This window comes from Octodon degus, unplaced genomic scaffold, assembly GCF_000260255.1.
Source record: "Octodon degus isolate 3935 unplaced genomic scaffold, OctDeg1.0 scaffold00023, whole genome shotgun sequence".
Classification (NCBI taxonomy): domain Eukaryota; kingdom Metazoa; phylum Chordata; class Mammalia; order Rodentia; family Octodontidae; genus Octodon; species Octodon degus.
The window spans coordinates 18,428,807-18,442,070 of record NW_004524599.1 but is presented as its reverse complement, the minus strand read 5'-3'; the positions used below and the strand labels follow the sequence as shown (position 1 = coordinate 18,442,070).

Sequence of the window (13,264 nt, the reverse complement as noted above, 5' to 3'; positions counted from 1 at the left end):
GGGCGCGTGGGCGGCAGCGCGACGTCCACGGGAAGGGCGGGGACTCAACATGGCCGCCAGGGCCGGCTTCTGATTTTGCATATACATTTAACAAATTACAACTGTACATAAACTTAGGAAATTATTTTTGGAATAGTGTATAGAATAATGTATAAACACAAGTGAAATTCTATTCTAATAAAAGAAATTGAAGCATTTGTTTTTAGATTTTGCAGAAGTTATTTTCTTCAACTCACACATGAAACATTCCTGATCACCACATTATCTTTCCTAATTTGCTATTAACAAGATGAACCATGTGCTGTTTTTTCCAATCTTGTGAAATTTTTGCTACTTATGTTAATCTACGGAAATCTCTCTGGCAAAGCTCATGAATTTAAGGACTTTTAACTAAAATTCTAAATCCTGTAATCATCACCTTAAAAACTAAGGAAGACTTCAGAAGGCTTTATAGAAAAGTGCTTATAGCACCTAAATTTCCAGAAAGCCTTACACCGGTTCAGTCAAATCCTTTCATCTCCAGCAGCACAGGATTTTCCTATTTCAAATGCAAATAGCAGCCAAATTTGCTTAACAGGCTAAACACATTACAAAGGGCCAGAGACCCTCCCAGAGCACGCAGATATGGACCCAGGGGAGTATCTTTACTGAGTTTCTCACCCTGTTCCTCTGGGTACAGAATTTTCTCATAGCCCACACTAGCGGGAGACACTGCCCTACTGCCCTGGATCCTCCAAAGGGCGGCTGACTTCCTTGCCACCTTGTGACACCTTTGAACACATTTCCTGCACAAAGCAGGTCCTTGTCCTGGGCGGCAGCTCGACCCCCCACTGCTGCTTGTTGACCAAACACTCAGGCCTGGCCCAGGACAGGCAGAATGGGGTTCCTTTCAAGCACACCAGTGGCACAGGAGAACTTCAATCCCAAAGCTGGGACGGGGTGAGTGTATCAAGTAGAATTAGAAATCCCCCAGATAAAACACTATTTGATCTTCTGATTCTTTATATATCTAAAGCTCAGACATGGACATTTCCTTAATTTAAAGGGAATCATTTAATCTGAATTACAATAAGGAAGTGAAAAAAATAAAATAAGGAAATGATAGCTAATTCATTCCACTCTGGATTCTCCTGAGCTGGATCTAGGCTGCATTTCTGATGTATACTTAATTAATATCACTCAAAACAGTAGCTTAATATAGGAAATGTATTTTAGAAGCAAAATCATAGGTGTGATCTTTCAAGACATGTTTCTTACCTATCTGGCTAGTTATGCAAGAACCATGCATCTGCAAAAAGGTAAATAAGTAACTAAAAATTAATTATGCTTTAAGGTCCTATACTTTTTTAGCAGTTACATATAGATAGATTATATAGAGGAAGCATGTCTACAGTAATATAAGCAAACAAATTATTACAAGAAGGCAGAATGTAGAATTAAAATACTTATAATACTCAATATTTTTCAAAGACCAAGTAATGGCAACACTCAACGTGTAGCTGGCTTTCACTGTCAAGACTTTCTCTTTGCTAAGGAGAAATGACGGGATCAGACATCAAGTGCTGCCGGCTGCACGAAGTTTCCTTCCAGACGCACATGAGGAGCGGCGCTGGGAAAGCAGCAGCCGGCAGGGAGAGCCCTACACAGGGCCTCTGACACGGCCTTTTGGCCTGGCTAATCTAGAAACAGATCACGCACATGAAGGTGCACAGAGTCTGCTATAAAGTGGAAGAGACATGTGAGGGGACTGAACTCCAGCTCCTGTCTATGAGATTCAACAGCTGTTACTTTACTGTACAGGACATGAAATGCTATTCCAAAAGTAAACCAAATTCTCCAGTCTTCGATTACTTTCCAAAAAACCAAAAAAGCCTAAATTACTAGACTTTGCCTTAATTTTAATTTGGAGGTTAATGTCTTTTCTAATTAGATTTAAATCAATGTACAATCACTAAGTGTAAAAAAAAAAGCACATCTACATGCTTACACAGACCTACACAAGCAACTCGTTATTGGTTACAAGCAACAGTGACAGCTACAAACTAGTATGCATCTTAAATAAAATTCACAGCATATGAAATACTGCCTGGGTTTCCTTTACCTCCCTCTTCATTGTTTTTTTCTCTTTCTGAGTAAAGAACATAAACAGAAAGAAGCTCTGACCCTCATCCTGCCACAGAGATCTTCTGCCTGCGACCGCTGGAACTTTCCTCTGCTGAGTATCTCTAGTCTGCCTTCCCTGTGGAAAGCAGGCCGCCACCGCCTCTCTCATGACAGCACGCAGGGCGGCACGCAGGCTGGGTTTGGCTACACAGCTGACGTGGGGCGCAGATGGACATCAAGCGAACACGCACAGACGTCTGTGTCCACCTGCCTTCCTTCTTTCTACACCAACCTGTCATTCTGAGTTAATACCATGAAGCATATTCAGAAGAAAAACTATTTTTTAATTCCTAGAATATCATCTCCATTCTTTTTGAATCTTCCTAATGTATAATCTCATGACAAACTTAAATAGATGCTACAATTTTACTAAATGACTTTTGTATGTGTAACAATTCCTGTCATCTGTTTAGCTATGGAAATATTTTTATGGCTCCACAGAGGCTGCCATCTAACACTGCACACAGGAAGACAACCTTCCAATGCCAGGGCACTGCTGGGAGTACGCACATCAGCCCATGAAGTAACATACACATGTGTGCCTTCTACCATGGACAGAAAAGCCACACTTCTATTTTTAAAGATCAAGAAAAATATTTTAAAGTATATCATGTAAATTCACAAACCTACAGGTAAACTACAATATGTACATATTCTATGCGCTTCATCTAAAAACATGGCCTTTTATATCCTAAGGTACTTAGAAGAATTTGTTTCTTTCAGCAAGTACTGAATTTAACAATCTAATGAATGTATGAAATAATGAAAGATGTAACTATGCAGTGTAACCTTTGCATAATATTTTGTCTTTAGTAAGTTCTCTAGGGCTGGGGAGATAGCGCAGTAGAATAAGTGCTTGCCTGGTAAGCGCAAGGGCCTGAGTTCAATCCCTGGTTCCAACCAAAAAAAAAAAAAAAAATTACTCTTTTTTAATAAACCAGAATAAAGCATTCAGGTATAATACATTGTCTCCAAGTTTTCAAACAGAACTCAATGGTGGAGAAACGTATTTCCTCTGTTGTGTGAGTATTTTTAAGACTTTCCAGGCCCAGTCGAGTGTGCTTGTGAGCCCAGCTACTGAAGAGGCTGAGGCGAAGGGACAGCAAGTTCAAGGGCAGTGCAGCGCAAGCACACGGAAAACCTACCTCAGAAAAAGAACTCCCCGCTTACTGAACCTGCCACTCCTATTCTGGACCTATCTCTTCTGAGCCTCATTTCCAAAATGCCCTTTTTGGTAAAGTCTAATTACAAATCTACCTGAAAAAAGTAGATAATTACTCTATGAGTGGACTGACTTCCCTCAAGTTATGCAGCACAGCCAACATTTATCTGAAGAATTAAGTTCACTTTATAAACAAAGCAGGTGACACCTGTGAAGGTCACCTCTAAAAATCCTGCTTGAGAATATCAGCAGGGGTTAACCACTGCTCTTCCAGGTAGAAAGCCTGCAGACTAATTCTGGATCTATTTCACAGGGATTGCAGGAGCCAAATGACTTCTTACAAGGTGGCAATCGTGTAATAACACGTGCAACCCACTCAGTAGAGTACATGGAGACAGGAGGAGAGGACTGGAAAACACAAAGGCAAACTGCCATTAGTGCTTAAGCTTCAAAACAGGATCTGCACACATCACCTCAGCCGGGCTGCAGTCAGGCCTGGAGGTGGAGCGGGAGCATGTGGGGACACTGGCCAGGTGTGCGGCAGGTGCGGGATCCCTCCTGCTAGGCCAGGCTTGCTGGACACTGCTACTATATAAACTGGGGTCCGCAGAGGTCTAGCGCGGCCTCACAGGAATATCCACCCCATGGCCCCTCACTGCCGACACTTTGCTCTTGCTGGGTGCCTTCTTAGAAACACACAACTTTGCGCACTGGATTTGGGTCTCTGGAAAGTCATTACCATGTCTGCTCGTGAAACCCTCTGAAGACCATGAGGCTAAATGCAACTAACCTTTCCCCCAAACTACTGTGCAAAGACTTTAAAAATATTTACATGTTAAGTAAGTTATTATATTCACATGTAAAGACTGATTATTTAAAAAGATGTGAAGAAGTATTTTCCTACCGGCAATATAGGATTTTACTTCAGAAACCGTCTTCATTCACCATTTTTCTGCCTGTGGATTTACACAGCCAAAACCATCTCTCTTCTCAGCACTGAGTCCACATACAGATAAAGCACATTTTCTCTAAATCTAGAAGGCATCGGGCTCCATTTTGGAAGAAGGCTCCCAAGATTACTTAAGAGAAGTGCTGATTCGTAAAGCACAGGCCTCATCTTTGGAGGGCAAGTAATTTCTAAGGGATTTCAGCAAGTGCCCATGACCTTTGGAAAGGTCTCCTGTACCTTCAGGGGACAGCGACAGGCACAGCAGGCCAAACACACAGGTCAGCACTCAGCCACCACGCAGGGGCAGCATCCACACACAAGGGCCACGGGCAGAGAGCTGGCCTCCGCAGTCCTGGCCCTGAGCCCCGCGGCGCTGGCAGGAGGACGGCAGGCCTTCCCAAGGACATGTCCTCAGTGCCCTGGGACCCCCTGTCCTTCACTCACTTCCATCCCTGCGGCTTATGGTCTCTGGGACCACTCCTTACACTGAACGTGCTTCAACAGCTACTAACTAGACCTGCACAGACTCCCCCCAAGATTCCACCTAGAGACAGCAGACTTTTGCCAGAAGTAACAGAGACTGCAGGAGCTCCTCCAGTGTGGACAGCTGCAGACACAGCTTGCTGCACCTGCCAGAGAAAGGCCATTGGCTTTGACTCCCATTCAGAATACCCATCTGATCAAATATTTGCCCCAACAACGTCATGCCAGGAGGGGCTGGTGTTCCACTGTCCCAGGCCTGTATGGCTTGGCACTGTCTGGGCAGGACGGCAGTTGGTAGGATCCGGACCCATGCTTGCTCTGCCCTATCCGGGTAGGGAGAACTGGAGCCTCTCTACCTGGCATTTTAAGACATGTTCAGTAGGTGAAATGGATCCAAAGGCACCTACTGAGGTAGACAATTTTCTAATTCAGATTTCTCTCAAATCTACCACAATGATGAGAGGATTTCCAGCAGAAAAATCCACAATAGTGGACCTTCCTCCATATTACTTTACAGCTACATTAAGTATAATTAAAACAATCAAAAATATGCATTAAGAATCCATCATCAACATGTTTAGATTACCTAAAGAAAAACTGTGCTTATTCCCAGCAAGCAAGTGTACGCTACCACACCCGCCAAGGCAAGGATTTTATAAAGGCGAAGTCACACTGACCTGCATGCGCCATCTGTAACTGTCCTGCCTGAGCAAATGCAGGGAAGTGTGCACTGCAGACATAACATGTGCCCAACAACACACGCCCGTTAATGATGCCAGACAATGCACCGACGTGCGAACTGGTCGCAGGGAAGCTTATTTACGAGTCGGGGACTCTTGTTCCGTGGAGGAAGCACTTACACAGCCTACACCTACAGTGTTTCTCTCAAGGATTAGCCACTGAAAACAATGGTACTGCAGAAACTCCAAAAGACAGCAGAGGAACAACTGTCTCTGTACTACAAAGCTAACTGGGTATTGATACTAAGAAATTACTGACACACTTAATGGTATTCTGATGAAAGATTTTTATCTTTGTTTTTGTTCGGCAGGACTGGAGTTGAAGTCAGGGCCAGAGCTACATCTGGTTCAGAGAATTAAAAAATGGCACTTGTTCCACCTAAGCTTTTGCTGTTTTCCTCCCTGAAATGCTGATTGTGAACACTTGGGGATAAAGACGTAAAGCAATAGTTAACATCAAGACAGCAGGGAATGAATCTATCAGGTAAGGAGTATTCTTGATTTTCAAGAAAGATTCAGAACTTTCGTGTTAAGAGTGTGGGTCCTCAGAAATTTCAGGTACAGATGTGACAATATGACATATAAAATTTTCTGGAGTTTTTCCAATTAGAAAAAGATCAGCTGGGTGTGATGGTGCATGCCTATAGCCCCAGAACTCAGGAGGCTGAAGCAGGAGCATTATCAGTTTAAGGCCAGTCTTAGCAACATATCAAGTTCAAACGCAGCCTATACTACTAGCAAGACCCTATCTCAAAAATTTAAAGAAAAATTTAAAAAAATAAAAAGTCTATGTGCTGCTTTTGTAAATAAAACACACATCCCAGAAATTCCAGTATTTTCATGTCAATTATTCAGATTGTTTCTTGTGTACTTACGTAGGAAAAGCATTCACGAGATGGCAAACGTCCTGCGCATGCAGCACGCAGGGCACTGCACTGCCACTCTCCACAAAGGCGCCTGGCCTATTTCTCCACCACGGAGAGACAGCCATCACCGTGGCCTCTTGAAAGCTGCCTACACTTCCGACTATGGGCGTCCACAGCACAGCTTCACACAATTCTGCCTTCCCCGCTCAGCGATGCTTGGCAGAACCACAATGAGTCATGCGCTTACCCGACCTGTCACATCATCGTCTCCTCCAAGGCCCACAAGCTCCAAGACCGGCTCCTTGCCCATCTCCATGCCCATGTCCAGCCCCAGCTCAGTGCTCCGCTTGCGGATGCGACCCTGGCACTGATGGCCAAGCCCCACTCCCCGGAGCTCCAGCATTAGGTGCCTGGACCCTGCCTCAGAGCTGCTGATAGGACTGGGACAGAGGCGCAAGGCCAGGAACTGGCAAGTAGGAAACACCCGGGGGATTCTGAGGGGCAGTCCAGGGTACGAGACTCAAAAGAGCAGACTCAAATTAAGTAGACCTAAAGCACAGGGAAATGCTCTTGGGTATTACCAAGACAAGGACCACTGCATCATCTGCTGAGATTTCCCCTGGCTACAAGTGTAATTCATAACTTGAGCAGGAATTCCAATCTGTATCATTAGAGACACAGGAGGCTTCCTGAAATATCAAACCCTGAAAAGAACAGAATCAGAACTCAAAGCACTCAAATCCTGGCCAACTAGAACCGCCCAAATGACTCCAACATGGGAGCACCACCAGTTCTCCACACTCCCCTTCCCGCACTGGCAGAGCCACTCCTGCTTCTACATGTCTTCTCAGCTCGAGCACCGTGGCCCTCGCAGGGGACCCAGCAGGGGACTCAGGGCATCATCCTGCTTCTGCTCAGGGCATGCTCTGTTGTCCCCCACCTGCCCCAAGACTGTCCCACTTCAGATTCCCACTCCACTCAGACCTTGGAATAGCTCTGCCCTGACCTCAGAACCCTGGGCCCAATTTTCTTCCAGAGATAGTTGTGGAAGTCCACCGATCCTGCTCTTCCACTCGGCACTGAGCCTGCCCGTGTCCCGCATAGCTCTGTTGGATTCAGTCCACTCAGTATTTGTCAGAAGGCAGGACTTTGCCAACCAAAGGCAGTACAGCTGCAGGAGAGTGCAGCTTTACCCTTTCCCTTCAAGCTCACCCCAGGGCCCTGGCTCGGCTGCCCACCTCACCCGGGCAAGCTACTTCCTGGGCCTCCCAGACGCCTTCTTACGCCATGGCTCCCCACAGAACACCATGTTCTTTCTCCTTGGACATGTTTTGGTTAGTTCCATGCTGAGTGCCCTCTCCTTCCCTTCAGGGACTCCTCGAAGCAGTGTTGCTATCTGCTCAGTGCACCATAGTGGGTGCAAGGAGAACTCGGCACCTGCCTGGCCCAGCACTCTCGGGACAGAGCCACCTCCCTCCCGGGAACGTGCCCCTTAACACAATCCTCTGACCATCCTACTACCCAACACAAAGGCAGACACACCTCAGGTCTTTCCTCTCCTTGTTCTGCTCCCACCTGCAGATCCACGCTGTACACTGGGGCAGGGATGACAAAGCCAGCCCTATGGGTGCCAACACGGAACCAGGACGGCTTGGGACACCCCACCCCTGAGTGGTGAGCATCCCCACGTGTGCAGGGGATGGGAGGGCCAAGCATCAGGCCAGGCAGGAGAAACCGTGACACCTTGCCTTTCAGGTCTTTCACGTAGCCCTCCTTGCAGCTGTGCATGAGATGGAGGATCCACCTGTGCTGGGCACCAATGCACTGCCACGCAGGGTCGCCGGGCGCACGCAAGTCAGACAGATACCTGGAAAAGCATGGGGTGCTCTGTCAGTGAGGTGCAAGGTAAGGCTGGCCTAGTGTAGACTTTCCTTACAGAAAAATAGCAGTTAGATCAAACAGTAAAGCACTTGTCAATATTAATGTCTTTCATTTTCAATAAGATATATTTAAATTTCCTTTCATATAATAACAGATGACAAAGCAGTACTATTATAAACTTAGCTTTTGAAGACAACTGAAAAAGACAAAGATAAACAGACAATGCCAGGGGCTAGGACAGAGCACCAACACGCACAGTGCCTGCACGGCCAGTAGATGGCACCGTGACCCCATATTCCAGAACAGGCTGAATGCAGGCAGCTGAAAACAAAAGTTATCTCTGGGGGAAGACTAGTGTGACCTTATCTCGAAATCCTAAATCCTAAATCCCTACACCTCATGACTAAGAAAATACTTCCCTGTATCGTACATGACCAATGCATTTTTTCGTACTTTTCTGTAGTATTTTTTTGACATCTAAACTCTTTTTCTGCATAACACACCCAAACCCTGATAGTTAATAAATTTCATTAGAAAATTTTGTTGAAAATTATTCAAGACAAAGCCTTCAGTCTTGAATAATTTGGCAATGTACCTTACAACAATACATTACTGTAACAGATTAAATCCAACTAAATAAACTCCAAGGGTATGTTAAAATAAATTTATTTCTCAAAATCATTTAACTTAAATTTGTCTTGTTTTAGGATCAAAGATTTCTAAGGCAGGCATGGTGAAGAATGCTTCTAGTCCCAGTGCTCTGGGAGACCAAGGTAAGATGACAAGTTCAAGCCCAGCAGAGCAACTCAGCGAGACTATCTTGTCTCAGGCATCCTCCTTATTTATTTATTCATTTTAATAATTTTATTGAGAAACAAATGCAATGAGACAGTTTCAAAACCAATTATTAGCACAATTTCAATAATTAATACATTGCATATTGTTGTTTTAGTGGTTATTCACTGTACAAGATGCAGACATGATATCCTGTCCACAAACACTATTAGAACAAATTTTTCTATGCACTGAATTAAGAGAAAGTAGCTGTATAGCTATCCTATTTTGAATATAAAGATACAAAATGGTCGTTCATTTGTATCCCCTTTTTTATTTAGTTTTGCCAGAGAAGGGTATTCCACTGTTAAATATTATAGATGCATGAATTCAGCAAAATATTCTAATATAGTCCAGTAGTCCATAATCGTAGTGAGTTTTCTATAGGACTGGAAATGTCAGAAGTTGTTGACTTGAGCCTTTTACAGCTCAGCATATTAATATGGCCTTACTTTTTATACTTTGTTTTTATACTTCTCTGCTGGATAGTTAAGACCAAGATAAAGCAAGACCCATATAATAAGAAATGTAACTTTTGTATCTGGTAAGGTCAGTCGAGTACCCTCAGGATTTACCCTGAAACCCTGTACCACAGTTTGTAGATCCTTTGTGAGTGCCAGACATGTGGATGAGTCACGGCCATTGCCTGACCAATTTGCTTTCTGTGAAAGCCTGAGAGACTGTATTCTCTCCATTTGACTCTCCTTAGGTACACTCTACATCATCGATCACTTTCCTCTGTGGCCCCATAATCTCCTTGATCAGAAAATTTGGGACAAATCTGAGTTACAGGATATTACAGTACAGGTTCTCCTATGTCCTGAGTCTTACTGAAAGGCTAGGGCCAAAATGTTGGCTGTCCTTGCAGCCCTTCTTTTTCTCTAATTTTTGGTCCGCACACTTAGGATGTTAACCTTCCAGAAGAGAAGCTTATTATTATTACCCTACAACACAGGCAGTTGAGCTTAACCTCACTATCTGTCTGAATATCAAACATCTTAGACATAACATGGAACAGGTGTTTTCCATACGTACCACTTGTCATGACATACCAATTACTGCCATACTATCTCTTCTCAAGTAAATGTTTTTCTTTTTTTAAAAAGGGTAATAAATGAAAACAGACAAGAAAAAAAGTCACAGGACTGTCCTGCTACAATGCTGTATATGGTTAGATTTCTAAAGTTCTGTGTAAAAATCTGTAATTGTTTATTCCTATTTTTTAATGTTTCTAATTTTTTTCTTCGTATTCTGTAGGGACTCAAAGCTTAACATATCAGTATTTGATGGAAAACACCCGTCCTCCTTATTTAGAGCTCTCAATGGCAGCTGATTACAAGCGCACACTCCATCCGACAGCAAGGTAGCAGCACATCAAATGTTGAGAGATCTGTCCCTGGCCTTGAGGAGCTGAGGGGCGGGCCGGCGGGCGGGCAGGCACTGGGGGTCCAGGCAGGTCCTGAGAGAGCAGCTCGAGTCCCACTCTTGGGCTGCCACTGCTCCACTCCCTGTGACTCCAATAGGCTGAGGGCAGGTAAAAACCTCGGCTGAAAAGGCACCGAGCCAGATCAACAGGGACATCAGCATCTGCAGTCACTCAGGACTCCTCCTCACATCACAAAGAGCAGCCCACGAAGCAGTCGACACCCTAACATATCACACTTAGCCTGGCACACACAACGCACTCCACAGCTCTAAAACTCAACTGCACTCTTCCACTTATGCCAGGCTTTCCTTTCTGATTTTCCAGAAATACCAGCTTCACGCCTACTAAGGAGACTTCCTTTCAGTAATCTCCCGAGAGGCTTGCTTCGCCGGCAAATACGCAGAACTATCTCCTAACACTGTCACGCATGCAACCTTCAGGTCTGCCGGGGGTAACAAAATATGGGGCTATTCTTTGGAGAAGCTGCCTTTTTTTAAATGCTAAATGGAATGTCCGTGGTCATGCCCAGGGCTTTTCTCAAGCAGTAAAGCAAGAAAAATCAAAACACGTTGCCTTAGTCATTTTTAAAATTGGAGTTCTCTTGAGTATGCTGTGTCCTTGTAAAATTTAGTAATAATCCTTTTTCTATTCCTTTATCAATAATAAATTAAGGCAGTTTAGATGTACGTTACCAAGCTACTCATTCTCTCAGAAATTCTAGGATGTCTTAGTTCTGAAGTAGAACAGCTTATTCTAGGCTCTCACAAGAAGTTTCTTTCTTTTTTACATAAAGCTTAACAACAGTTCCATTACAAAGATCTAAAAAGCCTTTAAGGGGTGTTGTTTAGTATGTAATTTTAAATAGTAGTAACATGCTACATTCCATAGGCTTTTTAGAGAGAAAAGCAAGGCAAGGAAGTTAATTATGATGAATGTAGGCTCAATATTTTAAAATTTAAGAACTGAAGTCTGTAGCCATAATCAGGCATGATTTTTACCCCTCCACAGCAGCAGGACACAGCCACGCAGAGCGCAGCCAGTAAGCTCTGCTTCACTCTGGGGCTGCTGTGTCCTCTCCTGGCATCAGCCAGGATGATGAACGACAGTGACGAGAAGAAATATAATGGTAATCTAAGTGCTGTATGTTTCCAGAGCATCAAAGTAAGAAAATGATTAAAAAATAAACTATTAGTGACATTCCTGTTATTGTCCACTTAAAATGACAAGAAAAAAGTATAGGATGGGTCATTTCTCCTGACAGTACCATTTTTTCAACACGACCCAGGAGGACAACGTGGTCACAGGAGTGGTGGTACACCTGTCCTCCACACAGACAGAAATTCTCCCACAGAGAAATCCCAGTCGGTGGGATTTGACGTGTGACGTGGGCAACGTGAGGAAGACATGGCGGTGGCTGAGGGAACTCCCAGCACGCTCGCCCACTCTGGAGCCCATCGGATGGCTGCTGCACACCAGGTCCCCTCCAGCCTCCCTACGTGGAGAGCGTGAGGCAGTGGGGTCCCCAACAGACGGCTCATGTCCAGTTTTACATTTCTCAGTCCTACAAGCAAGAAGAGCCCTCCAGGAACACTGCGCTGAGAGATGTGGTGCAGAGCGAGTGCAGGGAGGCTTCCAGCTGGCCCAAGGCCTTCCCGGGTGTGTCCTCATCCGCAGCCCAGCGACAGTGCGAGGCCCTCCGGGGAGGAAAGAAGCAGAAAGCACCCGGCGGCTGCCTGGCTCGCGGCCCGGGCTCTGCGGCGGCACTCATCTGCGGGCTGCGCTCTCACTCCGGGCCTGCCTGCCTGCCACCTGGGCAGCTCCAGGCACCACCAAGGAGCAGCCCGCCCGGGGCAGCCGAGCCACTCAGCCCTGTGCCTGCGGAGCACACAGCAGCCCACACGCCGGGCCCCTCCCCACGACTAGGGGTCACATCCACTGATCAAAGGACGACGAGAGCCCGAGCCCTAGAATACAGGCCACCAGCACTCTGCAACTGGGACAGTCGGTGCACTGCACTGATTCTTGAAGAGAAGGTCTTCCACAGGAAAGGAACAGCTTCTTCTAAGAAGGAGGGCCATAAGGAGATACCCAGCAGAAAAGAAAGTATTTTTGAATCTCTGACATAAAAAGCTTATGATTTATATTGTCTCCAAATACTGCCACAAATTATACAACTATAAACTTCATAACTACTTATCGTGTGCCAGGTATTGTGTGAAGTCCTTCCAAAGGTTCCGAGTTCGAGTCTCAGCACCAAAAATCAAAAGTGATTATTCCATAACTGCTCCCAATTTATTAATATTCAAAAGAACTTTGGTGTCCCACATCAGATACTCGTCAGTTTCTCCTTTTTGTTTTCACTTTCTCCACTTCATTGGATTCCCAGAATTCCCCAAATTAGCTTTCAGGGTCCCATGACATAACCAGTAGCAAACATATGTGATTTGTCAGCATTCCTGCCCAAGTTTACCTTATGTAACGTTTTTGGTCATGTAAGGTCGATGGCGTCTCAAGCAATTTATCCAGGAGTAATTCTTGTAAAGCTTCAATACGTGTTTCTACTTCAGCATAATCTAGTTTTAAAAATATATGTATACACACAAAAGTTACAAAACCAAAATTTAAAGTTAAATTTTATGAAGCAGAACAGTGCCTGCTCACTGACAAGGACAAGAGCCCTCTGGGGTCAAAGCCCACTCTCCCAAGCACATGGTACACTCTGTCCGAGCCCACTGGCCTGTGACGTGGAGGGCCTGCACA

The 13,264-nt window shown here is 44.9% G+C and overlaps 1 protein-coding gene across 2 annotated transcripts in view; it reads right to left on the bottom strand.

Annotated features, from left to right (window-relative positions):
• The window catches only part of Exoc2 (exocyst complex component 2), a 150,560-nt gene that overhangs the window by 82,226 nt on the left and 55,070 nt on the right, over positions 1-13,264 (bottom strand). For both annotated transcript variants that reach the window (XM_023712082.1, XM_004628412.3), the window contains exons 10-11: positions 12,975-13,077; positions 8,112-8,230 (exon numbers count right to left, since the gene is read on the bottom strand). In XM_023712082.1, coding sequence (XP_023567850.1) covers positions 8,112-8,230; positions 12,975-13,077 — 222 coding nt within the window. The remainder of the gene's footprint in view (positions 1-8,111; positions 8,231-12,974; positions 13,078-13,264) is intronic.